The following is a 27,243-nucleotide window of genomic DNA, read 5'->3' as shown; positions in this document are numbered from 1 at the left end:
ATATATTCTCTGAAGAAGTTGCACACCCTGGCCAGTTAATTGACCCTCACTTCCTGCCTTTGGATTAAAATTACACGGGACATGCCCATAATATGAGTTTGGGAACAGATTTACTTTCTAAGGGTCTGTTTCATTGCTGGTAACTTAAACCAGATGTCTCTGTCCTTCTGATCTTCCTACCTCGTACACCAGATTGCATAGACTTAGGGTTAGTTGCCAGTGAAAGGCAAATTGCCATGATGGAAGTGCATAATTGCTTTTTAGCATAAGTACTGAAAAAAAAACAGGCTGAAGAGCACAGCATACGTGTTGGCTGGGGGCCACAGGACATTTGGAGCTGTGCTTATCGTCATGTTCATGGATGCAATCCATCATTTCCAGGATGTCCCCTGTTGGGACACTTCAGTTTCTTAATTACCAATTTACTACAAATTATCCACAAAAAAATTGCACGTATGAAATAGGATCGATATACAGAAATGTTTCATACGCCAAGGGACGAGCAGGATTGTTTCGGGCTGCATTTGATGACACTGAAATATGACGTCAGGTGGCTTCAGATGGTTGTGACACTGGCTTCCATGGGGGTGTTGAGCTGACAACTGACATACAAATGGTTTTCTATCCTTGAGATACACTAGGATGACATTTTCGGGGTTCTGACCTAAAATGTGAGCAGCAGTTCTTGTCTCAATTTGCCAAGGACATAAAAAATAACACCTAGAATCCTGGAGTAAACTGAGAAACTCAAACACAGCACTTGTGCACAGATTTGAGTCCACTTATGATCAAAAGAGAAAACGCAAACACACACACACATACGCAGACACACACACACAGACACACACACACACACACACACACAACAGCGCACCATGTTGTTGGAATTACATATAAACAGACTGAAACATGCAGATGTTTTGTATATGAAACAGATATGGTTTACTCCTCAACACGTGGGTACATATTTAGCCCTGCGCAATTCTAAATAAATGTGATTCTTTGATTTTTTTTCCGAATACAAATAGCTACTACTATTGCAAACATTGCTGTACATCCCATGAATATACCTTGGTAGTACCAGCGCAAACAAAAACTGGACAAAGGACCATCACCTTCAGTCAACTGGGTCTAAAGGGTTCTAACAAAGCATGTGTTTTCTGCTCAAATCCAAATGAGCCACTCTTTTGCCAGAACAACATTGTCCTCTTGTTTGACACATAATTATTTTCTGAACAAAAAACTAACAGAGTGTAACCATGGCTGTCTTAGGCAATTTCCCACCATGATGCCATTTCGTACCCTGCATCTCTCCATCTTAATCCCTGATATGTCTCAGGCTGCCTAATTTACTGTATGCTAATCTCGCCACTTAAGAAATCCACAGTTTCACTCACTAGTAAACAAAATTACATCCTGCTCCATGTTTGCTCATAGCACCGCTCAACTCATTTTAGTAACTAAAATAGTTTTTATCTCCTCTCCTAACATATTACATGTCTTGAAATTGCCCTGCAGTTCTGCTGCTCAGGATGTGTTTGGTCTGATGTTAAACAGAGGATCTGAACGTGTCTGAACAGACGTGAATCTGTACCACCTATTTCTTAAAAGTAGCAAGACTGTGGGATTATCAGCCTCTCTCTCAAACACAAGCTATTTATGATCTTCAGCTTTTCAAAATGTGCATTATACACGTTGCATACGATAGATGTTTAGGTAAACATGTAAATATAGTGAATTTGTAATCAGGTCAAAGTCATAAGCTTCCAAATCCTTGTAACATGTTAAGTATAGTTGGCTGCCACACGTGACATCATAAATATATAGGCAATGTATGTTTCACTGTCTATATTGTAAATCCTTTATTTTCTGTAGTAAGGTGCTTTGTTGTGGATATGTTTTTAATGTTAGTGCATGGTTATATAGTATTGAAATAGATGGAATATACAATTGAAATATAGTGGTTTCTGTAAACAGAAGATTTAACTGTGGACCTTAATCATGCCACACTACAGATAGACAGTGGTATTTAGTTATTGGGTTATTGCAGCATATTTAAGACCCAGAGTGCACAAAGATCTTAACAGCATGTAAATCATCAAGGATTGTTCCCTTATCTACTTCAATGTTTGTTATGTTTTGTTCAATTTGTGTTCATTTTATGTCAAAGATTCTGTTCCCATCGCCGTGGTAACAGTCCTCACTCTTGGAATTCTGTTTCTTTTAAGCTGTTTAATTGGTCAGAATATACGGCCAATAATCCTTTACAATACCACATTTTCACATCACTTGCAGTTTTTGGTCTGAAATGAAACAAGAGGGTTCCCATCTTAAGGGAAGGCAATGATATACGGAAATCTCACCCATAGCAGTGAATTCGAAAAGCATGACCCCCCCTCCCCCCAAGTCAGTGTGTTGTGTTCTTTGGCACAAAGGCTTGGCTCCTGCCATCTTGCTCCAGTAAGTTCCCGCTGTTACCGACATGTTCATGCCATGGTCTCCAAATCATTCTTTCTAAATCGGGTAGCAAATAGGAAGTCGGCATGTATCCCTTCGCCTGCCCGAGTCTGTGCTTGGAAACACTGCGTGTAGATTATTCATCTGGAGAAAAACAGTATAGCATTACTGCAAGCATCAGTTACATGGTTGGGGATCTGTGCTCATGTCCAGAAGGTCGAGGGTTCAAATCCCACAGCTGCCAGAGTAATCATATCACTGTTGGACCTTTGAGTAAGGCCCATAACTCTAATTATTCCCACGACGCCAGCTGACCCTGATCCTCAGTGTACGTAGCTTTGGACATAGGTTTCTGCAAAATAAATGCTTAATGCATAATTACGTAGTTTGCGATGTAATTAGGGTTGACGCCCCATCTTGGGTTACTCCCTGTCTTGTGCCCATAGCTTCTAGGATAGGCTCCGAACCCCTGTGTAGGACAATCAGGTATATAAGATGGATGTAAAAGGGTTATATTAATGATTTACTCTTTGGTTTGTATTTTGTGATGTTTTACTTCCCAGCTTGATAACGTTTAATCCCTAAATTTATTCCTTGCATCATTTTTCTGCTTGGATTTCTCGTGACTGGGTGGGGGTATGAAGGGCGCACCATAACTCCCCCCCCCTGTTTGTCACCAAGTGCCCTGGGGACCCAGGCCTGGGCTATCAACATGGCCGCTGGGTCCTAAGCAGCGCATCTTTCCACTGTTTGTTGACTCTTTAAACTGCCCATCGACCATCGCGCCTGTATCCGGGGCTGTTCCTAGCCACTGACACGGAGTGGATGGAGACAGTGGGGGTCACAGACCACCCACCCACCACCCATACATCTGAATTTTATTTACTCCCCAGTCACCTCCCCCCCGATTTCCTCACCCTCTTGCCACCTTCTCAGCGTGACCTGCGGCTCACATCTATACACATGATGTTTATATCGCTGATTACTTGGCTTTTAACTTTCAATACTGTCTTGTGTCTGATGTATTTGCTCAGTTAGCCCATAGGTGCTGGAGCCCATTAAGAAAACAGAGCGCTTTCTTTAATTTAAACCCCAAAGCAGCCCCAGGATGTTCTTCATGGTGACTAGCAGCTACTTGTGTATCTCAGACTCCTCTCTAGGAACCATCAGCGAGTCCTAGTCAGCGGCCCGTCCGTCATTATCAGCCGCTCCTGGTTCAGTAGGCTGCAGTTGGCGGTTTTCTTTCAATCACATAAAATTAACCACAGCACCTCAGTGACCCACAACGCCCTACCTGACAGCAACAATGGACTAGGGATGGTGACTGACAGACCCTCAGAGGACTATCTGACCTTCTCCTAATCACCTAGAGAGCCAGACGATATAGAAATTAATCACTGCCAACATGGGACAGGCTGCTGTAAAAAAAATCTATTATTGTTATTATATCATATTACAATGTCGTGACCTTGTACTGGGAAGGCAGTTGGAAGATGGATGGATGGATTGTGTTATTTTATAGTATTCATCTCAAACCTGGCCTCCAATCAAAGGTGTCCCTTGCCTTTCAGCTTCCCTGGAACAGGCTCACTGCCACCAAACTTTGAATAGAGGGATAGATTCATCCATCCGTTTTCTGCTTGTCTTATTGAGGGTCACAGGGGGTCCGGAGTTTACAGGCACAAAGCAGAGAACAACCCAGGATGGGGCACCAACCCATTCCTGGGCGCACTCACACCCCATTTATACCTATGGGCAGAGGTGGACATTTCAGGTCCAGAAAGTAAAAATCCAAACCAGGATTTTGTTTCAACCAACCAGTTGAGTACTCTGTGACTGTGGCTCTTTATGCTCAACTGGTTGGTTGAAACAAAATCCTGGTTTGGATTTTTACTTTCTGGACCTGAAATGTCCACCTCTGCCTATGGGTAATGTGGTTAATTCAATTAACCTCAGCATGTTTTTTTTTTTTTTAAACTGAGGGGGACCAGAACAATCCAAGGAAACCCCATGACAACCAAAGGAGAACATTCAAACTCCACACACTTGGAACCTTGCCAGAATCTAGAACCCAAGTCCCAGAGGGGTGAAACAAGCGTTCTAACCACTGTGCTAACGAGCTATCTGGACAGGCCGTTATTTAAATCAGTAACTACTGCATAGTATTTCATTTTCACTGCATTTTTTCCACACTTTCAAAATGTTGTTCCAATTTGAATGAAGATATCAACAAACAGTAATGAAATTACCACAAAAATAGCTGTCGGTTAACAAACGTAACAGACTTGGGAACCACTTGGCTGACAATGCCCATGTATAAATGACCAACAATTCTGAGTGTTAAAAATTGATCACATTTCTGGTTACGGCTTTTGATCTCCACCACATAAGAGGCACCGACTCAGCAAGGGCTTATGACCCCTCCATCTAAAATGGGTGTATGATTAGGCTCATTGGATGAAGACCCGTTATGCAGTGCCAGGTCAGAAAAAACCTTCCTGATGAACGTCCTCCCATGAGACAATGGCCACACTTCAGCATCCCAATATTCCGCGAGGCATCATACAACCACTGACATGAACTTTTAGTTTTATTGCTGTTTTCTTTCTGATATGCTAGTCTGAATATTTTATAACATGAAACGATGACAACCTGAAAAAGTAGCACTAGCATTTTATTACCAAGATAGTGTGGTAGTCAGTTTGAAGCTTATGGATTTTGGGACAAATATCTCTTTTCTTTTTCATTTCACTTTTGTGAAACGCTGAAAAACGGATGGCGCATTTTGGTCATTTCTGGCATGCAGCGGTGTTTTTGCAGTCTCAGAAGGTCACGGAGGTTGGCAGACCCCTGGACTGTTGCTGTGACAAACATTTCATTCATCCCAGCCGAAATAAGGACCAGATGGGCAAAGTCAACAACTGGAACCGTCTCTGTTTTTCTCGGTCCGGTGTATTTATTTGTTCGCCGACTTTCCCCGTGCCCACTCTCTCTCTCGGACTTTTGTGTTGGGCCAGTGCAATAATACGTCAGTCTCACACACGCCTCAGCCTGTGCTTTCTGATCCTGCTCTTGTAGCTCAACCAGTAGAGCATTGTGCTGGCAATGTGAGGGTCATGGCTCGAAATCCCTATGAGGATAAATAAACTGTAACCCTTTTCTCTAATGTAAGTTGCTTTTGGTAAAAGTGTCGGATAAATAAGTACAATGTGGTTTGTGCTGGAAGCCAGAACACTTGCAGGCTTGACCAATGAAAAACAGGTGCCCTCCTTGTTAGGGGAGTGTTGTTTTATTTTTTACAATCTGTATTTTTGTTTTCATATGGGTCAGACTTTGGAACGGCAAAACCTTAAGATAATAGTACATTTATCAAGTGATTTCAGCCTCACAAATCTTTGTTTTCGTTACATACCCTAACGCTTGTTCTACTGTGCGTGGAATGGCGAGAGAAAATAGCATCTATTAAATTGCAAGTTTTGAAACTGAAGCATTCAACATTTTTCCAAAGTTAAAAGAATAGCTATTTGTTTCTGTTCAGAATTTCAAGACCAGATTCCTGCTAAATAGAATTCTGTTGAAACTATCTGACACTTCACAGTAATTCTTCTCCATTCGCATGATATTTTGGAAATCAAGTTGTAAAACACATGAGAAACATATTGATTAATGCGATGCTTAAACGGTGCAGACTTCGTGGGAGAGCTGACCGATGCAAATTGCGGCACAACATGACTGCATGAGGCTGGCTGAATCTTCCCTGTCTGAAACATCCAGGCCCATCTGTGTGGGATTACCACAAGAGCTCTGACCCCGCCATTCCTCTGAGCTCGACATAGTCTTGCTAGTCAGACGACCTGGGAGGTTTGAAGCCATCTCTCGTTCAAGTGTGTTTATGGGAAAACTGGGCTGAGCCTATGATTCACTTGAAAGGAGGAACAAATGATACCAGTGACGAACACCTCCTGCTAGAACTGGGAACAGCATTATCTGGTTGATCGTAAAGTTACAGTTTAGTTACATGTAACCTGTACACATAACAAATGTCATTTACTGTTAATGTTGATGGGGTTACACCTGTTATATTGTAATCATCATGTCCAGAGGTGGACAGTGACCATCAACAGCTGGAAAAGGGAGTTTAAGCCCCTGCACTACAGCTATAAGATGTGCAGTGCACCCCTAGGAACACCTGAATGACTGATCACATGATCCGCAAAATCACATGATCTCACAATCCCCTTTGGCTCAGACAATGTCTCTTCTCATCTTATTGCCAAGGAGCTGATGGGCTGCCAGGGTCTGAGATCAGGCTGTCTTCAGCAACGCAGTAAAAGGACACCTGAACTGGCATGTGGGCGTCAGTTTAACCAGGGTGCAGGAGGGGGGGACGACCACAGCAAAGGGGGAGGGGGGTCAGTAAATTGTTCCAAATTTTTCGTGATTGTTATAAAAAGGGGCCCTCAGAAATTTGCTGAAGGAGGGGGAGGGGGGTGGAAGCGGCCATGGTGGGCTTGGTGGACAGAGTACTGCCCTCCAACTCCGCGCATCCTCCATCTATTCATCCAGGTCTTCAATGGTGAAATTGGTGGATCAAAAGTACAACAACGGGACACATTTGGGGATCCAGGAACCTATGTTGTGCGATATTGCCCTTTATCAACATGTTGCCCATGAAAATGGTTAAGAATTTTCTCTTTCACACATTTCATATTGTCTTATAATAATATTAGGCGCAGTGATCCAGCACTGGATAAACAGCGGTTGAAGAGAGTTAGCGGGAGTGTATTATTAGAGCCTATATATTTTAGACGAATCTTGGTCCTCCTTCAGACAGGGGGCGATGGAGCACCTTTCTTAAACCACACCTTTACCAGTCAACTGCAGCAGTAAAGTCAGTCCATCATTCAATTACTGTACACCAATTACCACACAATTACCAGGAGCATTGCGTTAATCAGACACCATTAAGGCCAGTGTTTATGTTCAGTCAGACTTGCCACATGTAGGATAATGAGGTTCTGAGTAAAACATCCAAAGTATACACATTAAACAGTTTGTTTTTGGGAATGTGCTGTTCTTTTTTTGATCAAATACTGTAGTTGCGAGAAACAAAATAAACTGTAACCAGCAGGGGCACGTAACTAAAAACAATGTGACTGGATTGATCTATGACTCAAATAAATCCTAAAAACTCCAGCTGTTCTCTGTTCTGTTTCTCCTTAAGCTTTTTTTCATGATGTGTCCATATGTCACTTTTAGTTGGTTTAATGCAATGAAACGCATACAGTCCAAGTTTACGGTGGGCAAAATGAATAAATCTTTGGGGCATGTGCTGGTGGTGAATTTCTTCTCCAGTAGAGGGTCGCAGTGAGCTGGAACCTGATTCCAGGAAGCACCCACTGGGCCAGCTTCCATGCTTATTTAATTATTGCTGAATGTAGTGTCACCTGTGGGGACACCTTGAGGGCAATTGTGGAACTGCCTCATTGACAATCACATGCTAAGTAAAAATAAAATCCTCACAGATCACAAAAGTCATAGATAAATAATTCATTATGGATATTTCTACAGTAATGAAAGACAATTTTAATGCTTCACTTTGAAGAAAAGACCATCCTTTTAGAAGAGTAAATCCATGAATCAAAAGGTCACTCATTGTAAAGTTATTCTATCTTTTCACTCTTTGCCAATTTCATGATTTTTTAAATTCGGGGTGATCATGGCTGCCATGAGAGCTTTGTCTCTCAGTCTGGCCCAGATGTGGCATCATACCTGTCAGATTTTTCTGATGATTTAAGTACCGCCTCCTTGTGAGCTGGAGAAAGATCAAACAGTTAGGAGGCATGTGTGAAATGGCTCATAATTACAACAGCAGACATACATAAAACCTCATTTGCTAGTCAAGGTAGAAATGTGTTTAGAGAGCATCTTTGACTGGGACAGGAAATAAACATTTCACAAAGCAAGAGGGTCGAGCAGGATAACTATGTCCAGATCCAATCAAACATCTCGAGACTCTCTCTCCCGAGATTGCAGGTGGTCCCATCTCCCCCATCCTTTATCACCATCATGAACAAGCTCAAATTGATTCCACCTGCTGCTGAAATCAGGACCAGCTCTTTCCGCAAGCCAGGGAAGAACTGGCCTTTAATGACATGCCCTCCCCTCACAGAAGAGGAAACCTTCGGCTACCAGGTCCTTCTCTAACCACCGGACCACCCGAAAGTGGATAAGCTGGAAAGCCGACCAATGGTGTCCATCATCTGATGGAGCTTCTGAATATCATTTGGTCAGACCAGAAGGTAAAGCACTAACCCAGAAGGGCCTGTAAATTTCTTTGCGAGCTATTCACCTTCAGAACAAGCGAGTAGGTAGAGTAATGTCACTTTATAATAATAATAATAATCGATGCTTTATTGTCCCTTTAGCAACTGGCTCTAACCGAGCACCACCGTTAGACTTGGAAATCCATTTTTTTTTATGTGAAGAACAAAATATGGCTGAGTGATTGGTCAGCCTCAGGAAACACCTTCATCTTTACCATCGTCTTTCTTTTTTTCAGGCAGGCTGTGATCACTACTGTTTTATCCATTTGGGGGGGCCATCTACCTCCTTCTATTCCCTCAGGGACAGAAAGACCACCCTCAAAGCAGCTGCTCTTTGCTGTGCATTAAAATGTCATAGGCCATGTAGAGTATATAACAGGGCTCTTCAAATCTGGACCCTGATTCCAAATCCAGGCCTTGTTTTCAGTTCTCCCAGGTAGTTCGTTTAATGATGACTGATTCTGATTGGCCACAGAGGCTTCACACCCGGCTCATAGGCAAAGGAAGGCTGGGAAATCAGCAGGGCTCGGTCCAGCAGGACAGTGATTTGAATAACCCTGATACAGAATTTACAGAATCCACCAGTCTCCAAAAGATAGCAGGTGCATTGGGTGAACTAAACAAGACAGAAGGAATCAGAGTAATCCACAAAGCTGATTTTTCTTTGAAATTTGGTGATACTCAAAGCCAGCATTCCTTACTCATATCTTGTTTTGAATAAAACTGTGAGTAAGGGTTACACATTAATTCAACACTTAGTTTACTTTTGGTACCCTACAAAGGGGCATGCAAACCCATTAGGTGACTTGATGACTTTGTGATTACCACATTTTCGTGTCACCTGCTCCACTGTACCCTCTCTGGGTTGTACTGTTGGATCATAGTGAAGAGATGCTTCATGTCAGTGAGGGTGAAGCATATCGGTAATCCATCCATTGGTAAGTCCATTAGCACTATCTCTGTCATAATTTACCTGTAGGTAGGAGGCCACACTTAGGGTTGCTCCACCAGCAGAAATTCTCAGCGGCAGTTACATCACCCGTTTCACTATTAGTGACCAACACAACATGGCCGTGTGCAATAGAAACATCTACGCTGTCACCTACTCCCAAGAGCAAACAAGAGCCTTGTCTTCAGTTTGAGACACAGTGAGCACGTGCAGGATCTTTCCCCTTCCACCCCCTTCAATATTGGAACATAAAAAGAGCCTGTTGTTGTTTATCATGGCAGTGAATTAATTTGAGGTCACATGGCGAATTTTCCATGGTTTCTGCTTCCAGGTCTGCTCCAGCCTTCCGCACCACATTTCAGCAGGCACGAAGCTGAACAGGTCTGACCACCCCCCACCCCCCCCCCCCGTGCCACCCCCAAAATTTGTTTGCTACCGGACAGGCACATAGCCAGGTAGTAAAATTACGACTTTGACCCCCCATTGAACTTTGCTTCCCCTCCCCACAGCCAGCAAAATCTATGGAGTGAGATCCCCAGCTGGCTACATTTTTAGAGGAGGACTCACCCCCCCCCCCCCCCCCGCCAAAATGTATTTGTGGCTACGGGCCTGATCTTCAAAGTGGGACAGGATCACCTGAACTGGGACCAGGCTGTGATCGATATGAATGAGATGAATGTGGCAAGAATACAAACGCAAAACCTAAGGAGGCGGGGTTGACAAAAAAATGGCAGATCATGAAGTCAAAGAACAAAAGGAGATTACAGAACCAACATCATCCCCGAGGTTCAGGTTACCTGGTGCAAAACAAAACAGAATACACTTATACTTGCTGGAACAAATCAATCAAGACAAAGCAGATTACCTCATTCTACCCCCCAAAGCCTTTGGCCTCATATTCTTCTAAAAAACATTCAAAATTAAAAGAAAGTAATAATATAATAATAATCAATCAGCAGCATTATATTGTGTATACGGTGCATCCTAGTATCATGAAATTAACAAAGTCACACTCGTATATGAATATGTAAATACACACAAGTATTCTATGCTGGAATCCTTAGATAATATCTAGCCCAAGATGTCCTAATGACATACATTTCAAGGTGAAAGAGAAGGTCACATGCTTGGGGTCTCATCAGTCTCACAACACAGAGGTCATGTTTGCAGAGTAGTGGAACTTAGGAGCGGAGCAAATTAAAATTTCTAAATTATGAATAATTTCTCCAAAAGCACTGACATCTAATTCCACGAGATCGGGGGTTACGAGCATGTTTCATTAAACTGGATTCCAGCATTAATTATCATCAGCAAAAAAAAAAAAGTTCTGCTCCAAATATACCCTATTGACTTGCCAGTTCACGTCCTGCAGTGCTTGTATGTCTGCTGACTTTGTCCAGAGGAAATGTGAAGCTATTTAAGGGGCAAGAGGGAATTCTTTTTCCCTGCTAAAATAAACAAGCTGCTGTGTGTTACAGATACAGATACAGCTCAGGGAACTGCTGGAGAACCCAGGAAAAGATCTGAAGCATATGCTGCTAAACTGTGCATGGACACTGGGCCTTGATCCGAAACCGCCCCCTTCAACGCATACCTACTATTGGTTTTGTAAACCGGGCCATATTTAATCAGACTAGATTTCAGGCAGATTTTACTGGGTCAGTTAGGCATTCGATATTTTCAGAAATCCTTTACCTAGGAATCTGGATTTATTCAGTGTCCATAGATGATTCATTGGCTTTCTAGGGTCTCCTGTTTATGTGCTGGATTAGCCGAACAAATGTTCCACTTCGCCCGCAGAGTTCAGTCGACAGCCATGACTGATTGCTGCCCGCCTCTCACCCTATCGGTAGCGTATGTCTTCATATCAGTATTTATTTAAAAGACCCCGGGCGTGTGCCATTTTCTGTGTCCATCATACTATAGACGCTTCATTGACTGTGATGGAACCAGCAGCCTTGATGTTAGTCTATCAGTCCGACTTATCCACTACCACCTCATTCAACGATGGTACCAAATTATAATGCTTGGATCTTTCCCTAAATCATGCAGTTCCCAGGAAATTAAACAGACCTAGGATCATTGAGACAATAAGGTATTTTACTATTAATACATCTTCTATATTTTCAGCGAACGTGAAAATGGTCTTTTGATTTGGTTTCTGCTATGTTACTCACTATATTAAAAATTATTACTAGGCATTTATATTAATGCACTATAAAGCAGAGGACTTTCAGTCTTCATCCAGCCTATCATTATTTAATTGCATTTCATTTAAATTTAATGTATTGTTTCATTTTAGATTTATATTCTTAGGGAATGTAGCCTATAAAATCCATTTAGCGTTTAATGGGCTTCTATAAGAAACCATCCACAATAATTATGCACTTAAAATTAATAATGCAACATCTATCTCAGTGTCATTTCCTGCAGGCTATACAGTTATGAACAGATTTCATTACCTAATTTTCTTACCTATTATTAATTAACTGATAATTCTTTTCCAATAATATCAATAATCATCAATCACAACATTTTTTCCCAGACTTTGTATTTAATCTAAGTTGGTAGAAGTGTCCCCTTTCTTTAGAACCTCTTGGCATGCTTGTACATATCTTCTTAATATGTTGTGTTATTATAAATCTTTGATATACTGGCACCTTCTTATGGCCTTTGTTGTCTGGGAAAGACTCCAGATTCACCATCATCCAGTACTGGATAAAGGATGGAAGATGGATGGACGGATTTTATTGTAAATACATAGAAGTCCTCTAAGTAATAGGAGGTCCTACAGGGGGTGAACATCTTCTGATACCGCTATGTCAGCACCATAGGGTGGAATTTAAGCCAGGCTTATTTGAAGAATAACACCGGGGATCATGAAAGACATGGAGCGAATTTCGGTCAAAATCACATCCATGCCTGATTTAGTCCAACCTCAGTGTGATTTGTCTTCATTATCGTGAACCCAAGACCAGCAATCTCAGTTATTCATGGTAAGTCGGCCTGTTTTAGTAATACAAACACAATGTCTGTTGCAATGAATCAAGCTTTTCACCTTCATTATTTTAAAAATTAATATTTTGTGGTGACAGATTTGGCTGCTCGGTTTGTTCTATGTCATTGGACCCCCCAGTTTCATTACACATTACACGTTTTCGTCATGCATGTGTACACGGCAAAGAGACGAAACTGTGTGGGAGAGAGTTGTTTTTCAATGAGGCACACAGATTTTGCTGAGTAGTTGAAATCTTGGGGACAACGACTGACACCTGAATGACATTTCAGAGAGAAACATAAATATTGACAAAACTACACAAAAATCAGACAATAATTAATCTTTTTAATTATACTGGCTGCATTTTCTCATTTTAATAAGTAGAACAGCCAGACAACATAACTAGCCATTGTAGCATTTACCAAATATACCGTAGTTAAAACAATGCATTTTCGGTGTTTACAAACCAGTTACAGTTTCTTAAACACAATTACATCCACATTGTATTTAATTAAACAATTTAGCTTTTCTAAAATTCTTTTTTATGTAATTATATAAGGGCTAAATTGTCAAAATGTCTCAAACAAAAGTGTGAATCTTTGGTTCTCTTTTTCAATAGGGTCAATCTATCTAATTGAGATATTCCTGAATATTCTACTACATGGAATCAGTCATTGTTACTCAATGAAAAAAGCGAAAAAGAATCTGAAAATGCAGGAGTACCCAGATCCCGGCATGTTGTGATTTATACGGAATTTGTTCACAAGGTTTTTTGGTGAAACTGTCTGATAATTCCACCAGAATGGGATTTTCACAGTCCTGATACTGTAGCTTGCACTTGCATTGATGCTTCTTGGGGCTCTTAGAAATACTTCCTTACTAAGGATAAACATTACTGAAATGTTTATTTAACCCACTAGGACCTGTGTCCAGTGCATTAAGACAGGCCTTCCCATACACATTCATTCATCAATCTGGCAACTGCGAGGCCAGGACTTTACTCCCCGCGACCTGACACAGGAGAATTCTCTATAAAGGAGTAGCACTCATTTTGCTTCCCTTCCTGTGGCTCTTTCAAAATCATAAAACCGTTTGTTTCAAGTTCGCGACACTCTGTACAAACAATTCTGCAAAGAAAAAAAAGGTCCATTTAGATGAGGCCTGATTTCAAAACAAGAAATGTTAACTGAATTTTTGTTCAGGGGTGCAGCAATTTTCACAACACAGGAACAGTAAAATTATTTGGCATGAGTTGAGAAGGATTATTCATTCATTAAGTTAGTAAGTGGTTAATGAACTCCCCTTATCTGTGTGATTGCTTGAATTATGTATCTCTCTAATTTCTGAGAAGAGTTTCTTTTCTGGAACTGGGGTTGTTCATCTCATGGCAAAAATGAAAAACTTTCCATATTTTATGGTCAAGAAAAACATTTTGCTTCAAATAAGCTTAGGTGGAGAAGGTTTGAGTTGTACTGGGCTAGGTTTGGATTATGCTGGGGTAGTTTTGGATTGTTTTGGGATAGGTTTACAGTACTTGGCATGTTGATATTGAGGTTTGAATTGACATCATCACAGAGATGTTTAGCCAATAGTCGCTCAGCCATTCAATCAATAGTCACACAACTATTGATAATAATAATTATAACAATCCAACCGATAGTCACACAGCTATTCAGTCAATTGTCACGCAGCCATTCAGACAATGGGATTGCAGTCATTCAGCCAATAGTCATGCAGCTCACCAGCCAATATTCACGCAGTCATTCAGCCAATAGTCACACAGGCATTCAGACAATCGTCACGCAGCCATTCAGCCAACAGTGACACAGCCAGTGTACTACAGAAGCAGGTGGATGGCAGTTAGATCTGACAGGGTTCCTTAGCTCCGTGGTCTGCAAGTCCTTTTTTAATGATGGTTTTCCCGTGACGCAGATGGAGTCTGGTGCTGTGAGAACTTTAAATTCTGAGGTTCCCCCCCCCCCCCCCCCGCCCTTCTGCCTCATTATGGGGCTGGAGGGGGGGGCAGTCAGTGTACTGCTCTCTACATTTCTCCTTTCCTGTTCTTCGGACATCTCCCGAGAATAGCCGATTACTGGAAACCTAATCCCCTGTGGTCATTTTTAGATTCTTCAGTCGCCCCCCCCCCGCCAGTTCTTGCAGAAATCTAAAATCAAAGCAAAACCAGGAATAGATTGCACAAAGAATGACTTTAAAGGGAATCCCAACTAATATCTTAATTAACTTTCAGGAGTTAGAAGCTTGCCTAAAGTCACAGGCTTTTTTTAGGTGCAACAGTAAATAATGTGGGTCAGTACAATCTTTTAGATCCTAATTTCCAAAATGTTTTTCCCCAAGGGGGTCTGTTACTGCTGTTGAACTTGTTGTTGGACAAGCCGGTTCTGTCAGCAGCTTTCACAGAGTCACTGGGACTGTCATCTTCTGTCATCTTTCATTAAATTTAAAAGCAGCAATTGGTCTCAAGCTGAGGCATGGAAGTTTCCTTCTGAGGAAATTCGGATGTATCTCTGTAGCGTGAAAAAGGAGCTGACGGCATCAACATAACTTTTAAACGAACAACATAATAAATGAATGTTAACAAGAACTGCTGTTTCTCAATCACATTCGTTACAGTGCCACAGTCAAGCTAACTCAGTACACTGGCACAATCTGTTATGACCCTTTTTGCATTGGAATTATCCAATAACTCTGAAGTTATGTATGTATGTATGAAGTTATGTCTTCACTTTAAGGAGGATTTCCCAATAATTACAGTGGGGAATGATCGTCAGGCTTCTTGTACAGTACAGGATCTGTCCACTGCATACTACAGACAGCAGAAATGGGACTAGTTTTGGTTATATGTAGTTATACCTGCTTATATCCATTAAATTAAACTCATGGAGTTTTAAAAATAGTTTAATTGACCATCGATATACAGAGCTTGAAGCGATTCACCAAATCTGAGAGGTAATTCATTTCTCGGGCGTACAGGCTATGACTTTGGGGGCAGAGTGGGTCAAAGTCAGTGTATGTATATTACAAACATTTCAGTAGCACACTGCCTGCTAACAAACCAGCTTGCGTGTTTCACAAGCAAAGTTGTGAAATATTACAGCTAGTGTACAGTAAATACCTGTAATGTCACGGAATGCAGAAGATGGATGGATAAGGCAATTGTGTTTACCCCTCCGTTTAAGAACCTTGCTACCGGTGCAGTTGTCTGTTCGCTTCAGCAGAGAGTTCCCTTCATCAGAATGAATGAGAAACGGAGCTTCTGCGTTCATGAAAATCTGTCAGCACTCTGTACTGTAAACGGAGTGGATGTGGATGAGACTGAGGACCGGCCGGCGTGCCGATGACACTGCGCGAGAAAATGCAGTTTCTTAGACGCGGAGCTGATTAATGGGGACCAGATGTTTCCGAGAGCGCAGCGTTTATTAATCTTAAAGGCGCTTGCAGCAGCCGTGGGAGGCTTCGGTCCGGATAGCGGACGTCAGGCAGAGAGGAAGGATGAAAGTTCTCGCCCTGCAGAAGAAGCACGGATTACTAAACTTAGTAGTGCAGGTCTCTGTATGTCAGGTTTTTTTTTTTAATAAATTACCCGGCTTTGATTATTATTTCTAGCGACGACTGCCGTTTTTTTTTGTTTTTTTTATTCCTTTCCGGTCAAGCTCATTACAACCTGAATTTCCCCATTAGTTTGCGCAGTCGTATAAATATTGGCATTGTAAAATATTTCCTCAGCGGCCGTTCAATGAAATTCCCTCCAAAATAGTAGTACATTATTTCTTGTATGAGTTTTCTCCCAGTATTTGTTAATAAAATTTGTTTTCTTTAAAAATCAAACGGGACAGATGCATGGGGGGTGGGGAGGTAGGGGGGTCGTTCAGCACCTGCCTGGCGTGGAACGGGAAGTGCATTAATGACATCCGAAACAGACCCACCTGCCAGGAACCTGAATATTAGTCTGTGAGGTCAGGAATAGTATATGTGAGCCTCGCTCGATACCACCCTGGGTTTCAGCGGTATCTCAAGCCGCGCTAAATGGGACATGCAATCACCGTCGTCGCTGCTGTCTTTGATGCACTTTTCCAGAAGGATCCATGGTGCTCGGTCGTCACAGAAAGACGGACTTCAAAGAGGCCCTTATGCATTCTCCTAAAGCTAACGGCTTCCCAGTCGGTGCCCAGCGAGCGCGGAGAACTGATACGGATTTTTTTTTTTTTTTTGCTGCGTGTGATTCCTGCAGGATTCCAGGCTGGGGGGAGTTAAGAGTTCCCCACCACATCAAAGAAAGCCTCAGACAACCGGTTAGAGACAAGAGCCTTGTCTGAAACCATTTATTCAGCATCATACCAGGCAACCCCCTAATCAGTGCTGATAAGTGCAGGAAACATTATTTGTATAAATAAAGGATTTAATGGTGACTTAATAGCCACGGACATTTTCGTGAAGAAATGTTCACCGCAAGATCCTAGAACAATTCAGTTATGCATAGAAGCAAAAGCAGATCAACGGGTCTACTTTTACGTGACACTTGTTGTGACACCTCAATACATGCATTTTGATTTTTGTATAAACACAATAACAGTATACAGATTCACATCGAGCCCCTTGGTTCCTGAACCTTCTGTGAATCATGGCGCCGCAATCAGCAGACCGACTGACATAACCTTTCTCTAAACACACATGCCGTGCTGTTGCATTACATCGTAACCTTGCTGACCCTTGGGGCTGGGGGGGGATGGGTCAGAGGTCAGCCTTCTTAGCCTTATTATGGAGTAAAATTCCAGGGCTTTATACTTGACCCGCATCGGTAGGAGTCTACTTGGGGGGTAAAGCCAGGCAGGAACCAACATCCCAGCTCCTATTCATGGTCCAGCTTGCTCCGCTCATCCCACAACTTTTCACAAACTGACCATACAGCGTTGCTCTAAATTGTGTTATAATCCCTCACCGATACCATAACACCAACTTAAGTACGCAGGCATGACTACAACATTTTTAAGACGACCCTTTTAAAACTTTTATAAACACCCATGTTACGGACAGAATGCATAGTTAAATATAGACAGACTGCCAAAGGATAATAATTCAGTTGTTTCTAAGACGACCACACTAACAATTCATGATATATGAGAAACAATCAGCTCACAGGTGTTATTACACAATCAGTCCACTAGTATTATTATAGACCCATTATGTAGTATTTTATCTTAAAACTACTTCTGTAAAATGAGCTGGGCACCCGGTTGTGAAGCGGGTCAACTTATTATGTTCTGCAACTGCATGCCCAGCTTTTCCTCCTCCCGTTACGTCTGACAGACAGGTGCTGCTGTTTACCTTCTGCAGCCACAGCGTGTTGTTTTCCATGGCCGTCTCCAGGTGCTGCAGCTTCTGGGTCGACCAGTCGGCCTCGGCGGTTGGCGCGTCCCTCTGAGCCACGTTGGCATTGCTGTACTGCTCGGCGGCCCCGGTCCGGCATGCGTCCACCTCGGGCAGGATGAAGGTGTAGCTGCAGGGGCCCTGCTGGACGCGGTGCGTCCTGCGCCTGGCGTCTCCGCCCCGCCGCTGGCCCGCGCCAGTCACACCCGACGCCACGCCTGCCACCAGCAGACCCAGTCCGAGAACTGCGAGCCTCATGCTGCGGACCGTTCCTGCGTCGGCGCGCTCACCTATGCTGAGATGCCACCGCCTCACCTGTCACTCATCCACCAGGCCGGGCATGACTCTGCACGCTCGCCTCCGCTCCTCTTCCAGATGGATTATTTAAACGCTTTCCTTTTTAAGAAGTCTCAAGGAAACGCTGCCCTCGGGCCCCCAGGCTTGGTGTGTTTTTTTCCTCTGAACTTCCTCTCTGGCCTTGGCGCTACATGGGAGAACAGTCATCGACACTGACCCGCGAGAAACCAGGGAGCAGCAGCCGGTCTGAATCAGCCTCTCGCTCTTTTACCAAAAAAGAGAGGACTACCCTCCTCTTCCACTCCGTCGGGTCGAGTTTCAGAAATGACCAGAAAGATATAGCTCTGCCCCTTATCTAGGGACTGGGGGGGTTGGAGGGGCTAGAATCTGGGGAGGTCTGTCCACCGTGTCTCTAGACCCTTCCAATTTGCTCGTCTATCTGGCTCTGGAGACATATTCTGGCTTTTTTTAGCTCTGTTTTTGAACGTGCAATATTTACATCAAAAGCTCATCTCCCCAAGAATGGATGGCTTCTCTTTGTAATATGCTTCATTTTAAATAAGGAGGACACTGATAAACCATCTGTTTCTCACATTTTGAAAACATTATTAATATTCTTTTTGATGTATTTTTGATGATTAACGATCTGAAGTTCTTTTTTTTTTTTTGGAACGTTGTCAACTGTATCCTAAAACTTCGTCAACAGCTGTGTTCATTGTTCGTCAAAGGCTGTGTTTTTGCTGATAAATTTACTCACACGTGAACTTTAGCCTTTTTCCCCTTTTAATTTATTTGCTTGTTGAATGGGAATCCTCTGGGGAATACCAATCCGAGGTCATTCCCTGGTCTGAGTTCCAGTGGCAGTACCTCTTATCATGAGCTTTCTCCCAAGGCTTGTGGTCACCCAACACCATTTTCTTGTCCTGATTTGCGTGGACTTGTTCATGGACACCTCTGCTGTGTAGATTATACACAAGAGGTGCCACTTTGTTTTGAGCTAGAAAAATCTGACTTAAATCTGGATGTTGTCAGTTGATGCTCAGTGAGAGGTTCTTTGGGGGTTCCTCACTGTGGTGTACTATACTGGTAACATGTTGACATTCATCTGCTAGATGTTTATTGAGAAGTATTGAGATACAGTTTTCTCTTGGGTTCTATAGCCAGGCTTCCCTAATAAACCTTGCAGAATACAAGTCTGTCCCCTTAACTGTGAAGCTTCGAGCTGCCTGTGTATCTCCTAACTTCACCTACACCTCTGCTGTCAGGGCTGTTGTCTACAACAAAAGTTTCACAGGAGCAGAACAGTGAAGGTCTCTCTACTGCTGCTTTCTGGTTGCAGTCTATTTTTCATGCTCCCAAATGGATAAGCAGAGTGTCAAAACAAATACATTTTTTTTTTCCACAGCAATCCTTCAAGTATAAAAATAATGACTTTAGGATGCTCTGCAGGGGTGGTGACAGGCCTAACTATGAATGCCACTAATCTGCTCACACTGTCACTCAAAGCCTTGCGTGCTGAGGTGTACTTGATGAGGTCATGGGCTAAATACATAATGTGATGTCAGACCACATCTCAGCGCCTTTTGGCTTTTGGAGAAACGTTGACTTCACGAACAATTTTCAGCGATGAATAATGTAAAAAAAAAAAAAATGCTCTGGGCGAGAAAAAAACAAAAAGCCAGTTGTCCGTCAGATGCAGATATCACCAAGCAATGGGCCCAGAACCTCTCGTCATCTGCCAAAGGTTCCCAAAATGAGTAATTCATGAACTGCATGACAGACATATAATAAGCTTATTTTAAGTCGTCAAACTATTGTGCCAAGTTGTGGGGCAGGTCTTTACATCATGAACAGGACAAAGGCTGAGGAGAGTGGAGCTCAAATCCTATACATACATCCATCCATACCTCCATTCATTCAAACATTTTCTGTAACCGCCTGACCCATTTAGGGTCATGGTGAGTCCAGAGGAGTTCAAATTCTTACAGGAAAAAAAAGAACATAAAATCTTAATAGAACAACTTAACATGGCAAAATATAGCTACGAAATTCAACTCGGTGAACTGAAATAGAACTACAAACCAGATAACACCACACATTGTCCTAAGAGTATGCAACAGACCTCTTACTATCTCCAAATTCTGGCCAGTTGACCTAGCTTAACCTGTGTCAATGTGATCAGTCCAATCAGGGTCAGTTTTGTTTCATCACCCGAAGGCATCAGTAGGGCATGTGACAGAATACCACAAAATCCAGCTCTGTGTTTCTGTTCCAGCTGCTACTGGCCCACACTAGCTAGTCAGAAGTTAAAGGGGCAGTCCATCCCAAAACTGAAAAAAGATATTACCAGTTATTGAAGATAATCCAGACCTTGTAGTGGGCAGCTCAATGTAGGAGCTTTTTTCTTCTACCAAACTCCACACACTAACTCTATGATCTCTATCACTGCACAGAACATACGATATGAGCCCAAACACTCTAGCGATATCTTCTGCACAGTGATACAATTGTCATTCATGAAGAATGTCATTCAGTCCCATCATCCTTAAGAGAAGATCGACAAGTCTCTGGCCGATATCTCCAAAACTAGGCAACTCCCAACAGAACAACCTAGATGAATAGACAGCAGTAAAGCCCCTCTAAAACATATATATATATATTTTAGTTTTGAGACGAACTACCCCTTTAATAAATATGCCATTTAGGTATATAACCCCCTTGGGCCTGACCAAAATCAGCAGCCAGAAGATGGATGGATGGATAGATGGATGGATGGATGGATGGATGGATGGACGGTCATACAGCTCTAGGACTTTCTGAAGTAGTTGGTAAAAAATGGATATGCATGTGATACTGCAAAAATTATGAATCTGGCACCATTATTTTATAGTTGTCGTACAGTTGATGGAGGTGGATGCCAAGGTCTCAGGACCCAGTCCAGAATGTCCTACTCATGACTAACAATGGCATTTATTACTAAATAGAGCTGAACAAATAAGAAGGTCATGGTGTTTGAATAATGCCCATGTTGTGCTCATCTAGAAAGACATTGTTACAGGATTGATCAGCAAAAACATACTCGACTGGTAGCGTAAAGCAGTCTAGAAGACACTCTGCATGACCAAGGGATATTGATACTCGCATCTTATATCTTTTTGGATTTTGCCAGTTGGACAACATACCATTTGGAATTCAAAGTGCACCAGACATCTTTTTTTAAATAAATGTTGTAGCAGCTTTACCTGGTGATGTTATGGTATACAACATGGTCAACACACAAATTGTCCTTGGTACACGATGGGGAGCAATCGTCCTCTTCGTCAGCTGAGCCTGCAGCTAACATCTTTGGAAAATAGATATTAACTGTAACTGCTCTGTATCAGTGATAGCACCTTAGATGGGGAACCCAGGACAGTGCAGCAATGTGACCTAATGGAATTGAAGTCCATGATTTATATCAGCAGGCTGTTGCCTGTTTAATTGAACTTCTCTGCTATTGATAGGAAAGCCTGCCAAGTGTTACTGGTCACAGGGATTTACAGCTGTTAAAGCAAATATTATTGTGCCCATGTGTCTTTCATCTGTTTGGCCCTATGTAGATGCTATCCATCAAATGGCGGCTGCTTATTGTTCTAAATTTCATTTCGGGGGTGAGAATAAGATTGCGGTCACCTAGCAACATTGGTGTTCTCACCCTTTTGACCTCTAACTCAAACTTTGTTCTAACTATTGTGGCACCTTCTGTATTATTCACGGTTGCATTATTGTTAAACTGCTGAAACATCAGAATACATCGAGTTTATAAATGTGTTGCACTGGATCCTTAAAGGAACATCTTCATGCATACAGTCATTCACGCATAACTGGGCTTAACCATGCATACATTTCTGTGCTCAGACCATGCAGATGTATCGCCACGGAATAAACTGGCTCTGTTTCGCCCCCCTGTGGTCGGGTTTCTATTGGCAGTCCAGGTAATAAACACGGCCTTGTACTACTGCTGTTCCATTATCCCGATAACATCCATAACCACAACATTTTTACATTACAAAATTAATGTGGCATAACAAAATCTGAGAATAAGGTTAATAATTGTTTACTTTTGAAAACACTCCTTTATTTCTTGTACTCTGGCATCCACAGTTATCTACAGTATTAAATGTAGCCTTTGGGCAGAAATGCAGCCCTTTAGGTTGAAAAAAAATGTGACCAAATATATTTTTATGAATACGGAAATCCCAAGGTCAGGCGTATGGAAGGCTTGCTCTAGTCGTGATGTGTCCCATGGTATATTGTAATCGACGACTTGACACACTGACACGCTTTGGGAATCTGAGACTTTACAGCATGTTCTGCCAATTCCAGTCAATATGGACCAATTACCAAGAGGTTTTCAGGTCAAAAATCAAGCACAGAGCATAAGTATAACTGGTTCTTTGGTGCTCCGTTTCTGCAGAGAATACACACAATCACACTGTATCTATCACGTCGGTTTACGTCACCACAAAGACCAAGAGGCAATAAACTGGGGAAGTAAAAAGCAAGCAGAAGGTTGATTTCAGGTTAGATTTCAGGTTGCTGAGAGGCCATTGACTCTGTGCTGATGTAGCGTCTTATCTTCCAGATGGTGAACCACGAGGCTCCCCAGCAAGGCTCTCCTTGTGGGCTGACCAAAGAGTGCAAGACAGCACAAGATGGACCCATAGATTCAGCACATAAAGAGTATATGAAAATGAGAATGGGGAATCTGACACTTTTATAACTGATAGGCTAAAAACACTATGAAAGTTTAGCAGAAACACAACAGTAGTAAACAAAGGAATCCGGAAAATAATTAATGTTGTGAAACCCACGTCCTCCCTGCAATTCTCTCACACCCTCATCCTACTTCATCTGACTTTAATTTTGGGCTTCAGTATAACAGGATCCTACTGGTTCTTTGTCTAGGGTGTAGCCAAGAGACAGCCAAGCTTGCCAGATCAGCAAAGTTTAGTTGGGCACCATGACCTTGGCTTCTGCAGAGACTAGGAAACACTGTGCAAGCACTGAGATCTATTTTATATGGACTAAAACCTTACAGGATAGTAACCTTGCTAAGCCAGTTGAATGGTTCTTATTCTGGTGGATCCACTGTTGACCCACTTTGTACACTTGCTGAATGCTAAATTAATTAGCCTGTGCTGACAAAATTATAAAATCTTATTTTAGGACTCATTGATACAGTGTTTACACTATTAAAAAGGTTAAGAAAATCTTACTGATAAGTTTTTTTCTTTATTGTTGGATCAGTAATACTAGTGAGTTGTTTTGATTAATGCAAAATGACTTAATAGCTCCTGCTCCCTGAACCTTTTAACCTACCAGTTATCATGGCCAATTTGAATACTCAGTAGTGTTGTATTGTCTAAGAGCTAATGAAGCAGATCAAATTAAAGGAACCTTTTTTTTGCTTTTTTATTATGACAGACACATATATAAATATATAAATTTGGCATGTAGACAAACATTTTGTAACAAGTTATACAAAGTGATTCTGTACGTTGTTTTAGGACAGGAGGTAAGAAGCATTGGAAAATCGATTTATTCTACACAAGAACTTCTCTCATAACTTCAGCTCCTTACAATCCCCAGTGAGAGAGACATACTAATAAACTGCAATTTAATAAATCGTAAATCTTAGTATATACACAGATGTCTATAATTAAAGGGTTGTAGTTAATTAGAGTGATTGTGTTTTGATGGTGTTGCTCAATTTACTATTCCGCTATCTTTTCACAATAGTGTTCTACTTCCCAGACTGGAAGCCAATAGGAACCCTGAGACCCTAATCTCCAGGGAAATAGCAGGCTATCCTATTCCTGACAGAAAATCTGTTTCTGTTTAATTCTGCTCCCTGGGTGTCGAAATGTTTTTTTGCATCACAAGTAGTCTTTCCAGTTTGTACAAAGGATTTTTATACACCAAAGATTTAAAGGAGGGGGTTCTGTTTTAAGTTTTTAGTTCAGTATCTTGTTAAATTACGGCTAATGAATACATGGTTATATTAAAAGAAATTTTTGCTTGCCATAATTTTCCCCATGGGGGTTTGGGCTACATTATTTTTTATGTAACAGTTCTGGTAGAATATATAAATCATAATCACTGATGACTCACATAAACAAAACAGAAATGGGCAGTAGAGTCTACAGAAAAATGAACCGCTATCGTCAATGGACAAAATGCAACCTGTGGTTGATGTTAAAGGGTCAAATGTTTTCATTTTTTTTAATTCACTGGGCCTGATGGGCGCAGACTGTAGTGTTAATGGAGGATTTGATGGAATAGCAATGAAATATCATGTTAAGTGGAACCAGGTGAACATCAATTTGGAACATCTAAAAGTGAACACCAAGACAAGGGTTACGAGAGATAAAAGAGCAGTGCATGACCACCTTCCCTGTGATAAAGCAAGCGGGTCATCCGTGTTCAGTGAAAAGAGGCTTTGTCGGTCAGTACATGGAGATTAGCCGCCCTGTGATAAAATGAACACTTTATCTTTAATGATGAAGCAAACAGATTAGTCTTTGAGTGCTAATCTCATTCAAGGTTTCCCTAAATTCAATTATCCTTCATACCGATATTTCAGAATTGCAGATCCCATCACCATACTATTGATATGTAAAAACAGTAGTTATAAAAAATGTTATATTGCTTTAAGGAAATGTTTTATGTGAAAGGATTCTATAATTATCATCAGTATGATCTTATTATGCGTCAAAGTTGGTACAGCGCCATCAGTTAGTTTCAGACAATGTATTTAGACACATATTAGAGCATGGATGATTTTATACATATTTTTGTTATCCTCTATTTTTTGTGTTTATCCATGTGTATCTATTATATACTGACATAATTTTACATTTAATTGATTTAGCAGACACTTTTATCCAAAGTGACATACAATTGAGGAAGCAGGGTCAGCCAATCCCTGGGGCAGCTGGGGCCCAATAGTGAAAGCACTCTGCCAGTTCACATATGAGCTGGTCACCTTCAGATTGCAGGCACACAGTCCTAACCCCCCCCCCCCCCCCCCCCTTAAACAGCCCTGTAAGTAAAAAGTTGTAGATGCCGTTTTCAAATCCGAATATGCGCTATTTAAATGCCGAGGTTTATCACAGAGTAGGCTTATCTCTAACATGACTTTTGCTACACACTCTTTGTTCGAAGTCAGTTCTCCAGGCCCATTTACAGATAGTGGCTTTGCCGGGGGGGGGCTTGGGACCTCAGCCCTGAGATATGCATAGTTAACATAAATATGTATAGAGGAAATAGTGAGAGTGAAGGAGAACTGTGGGCCAATGGCCAGAATCCACTTTTTCCTGCGGTCACCAGCTCAGCTTCCTAACTCTACTTGAGGGAATCCCTTTCGTGGCAGATATATGTCAACACCCCCATCCGTCAGACGTCAGTCCATCCCATTTCTTAAAGTGGTTTTGTCTAATGAGTCCCTTAGCCCTCATACTTGCACCCTGGGGTCTGTGGTACTACATGGTATCAAATAGTCCGTCTAGCATTACGTCTAGCACAGCGCTGTATCTTGGGTGGAAATTTCACTACAAATTCAGGAGCAAGAAGCAAACCCTCTACGAGGTACGTGCCTGATTAAATGCTATTACAGAGCATCTGCTGCATTTAATTTTCCTATTGGGAGGTAAATGAATTGCTTACACCTTTTTTTCCCCGTACTGTCGACACGAAGTCAATCGATTAGGTGTCTTTCAGCCCCTTTCTTAGCTTATGAATGGGGTCAGGATGACCGCTGCTTTCACTATTACTTCACAGTTCCAGAATATAGGGTTAAAACCCCAGCCCAGCTCAGTGCATGTGGAGTTCATATGTTCTCAAGATGAAGCGCAAATGAGTCGAGACGTGGAGTTAAACATGCTGCTTTTATGTGTACCACACCATAAATGGGGCCAAAGGTACTTGCCCCATGCAATAAACAGGGATTTCTCTGCAACAAACGCTTATGAAAGCTCCCAGCTGGTGGATGATACAGGGTTATACTATATCAGAGGTAGGTTCCTGACCCTGGAGTGCCGTATCCAACAGGTTTTCCATCCTACTTGGTGTCTGATAGACCACACCTAATCTCAGGCAGGCAATAACTCTTCAGGTAGGATAGAAAACCAGCTGGAAACCAGCAGTCCAGGATCAGGGTTGCCTACCCCTGTACTATATTATAGTTCTATCTACGTGATCCCCCGCTATATCGCGGTTCAGCTGTCGCGCCCCCACTATATCGCGGATTATTCCCTGACGTGTCACAGTTCTCTGCGTATCGCGTACCTTGCTTGTGGTCCGTTTTTGTTTTCGTTTTGCTTTAAGCCCTACGACGGCTCCCAAGCGTCCTGCATCTTCTAAGCCTTCTGGTAGTAGTGAGCCTAAGCGCCAGAGGAGGACCTTGACCATTCAGGAAAAGGTAAAACTCCTGGATATGCTTCGGGAAGAAAAGCGTTACGCGGACGTCGCTCGCCATTATGGCTTGAATGAATCGATGGTACGCTACATCAAGAAGGATGAAAAGAATATAAAAGCCACCACATCACTTTCCTTTAGTCAAACAGGAAAGAGGGTGGCATGTTCTCGGAATAAAGCCATCATTAAAATGGAATCACATACAAATGCATTACATATTATTATTATTATTATTATTATTATTATTATTATTATGTTACTCATATCCTTAGCCCGACATCCACCTGTCATATGTGTTGTTTTAATAAGTTTACATGTGTTTAAAGCGTATGGGAGGGTATTTTAAGGCTTAAATTTTTTTTTATTTATATGGT

At 41.9% G+C, this 27,243-nt stretch overlaps 1 protein-coding gene across 1 annotated transcript in view; it reads right to left on the bottom strand.

The window, feature by feature from the left end:
* Nucleotides 1–18,742, bottom strand: part of angpt4 (angiopoietin 4) — a 35,600-nt gene extending 16,858 nt beyond the window's left edge. The window contains exon 1 of the mRNA XM_072715519.1: nt 18,074–18,742. Within this exon, the coding sequence (XP_072571620.1) occupies nt 18,074–18,373 (300 nt within the window). The 5' untranslated portion in view covers nt 18,374–18,742. The remainder of the gene's footprint in view (nt 1–18,073) is intronic.
* Between the last annotated feature and the right edge of the window lie 8,501 nt (nt 18,743–27,243).

Source organism: Paramormyrops kingsleyae, chromosome 8, assembly GCF_048594095.1.
Source record: "Paramormyrops kingsleyae isolate MSU_618 chromosome 8, PKINGS_0.4, whole genome shotgun sequence".
In the NCBI taxonomy this organism is placed as follows: Eukaryota; Metazoa; Chordata; class Actinopteri; order Osteoglossiformes; family Mormyridae; genus Paramormyrops; species Paramormyrops kingsleyae.
Note: the sequence above shows the minus strand (reverse complement) of the source record. Positions and strands in the feature narration are given on the sequence as shown.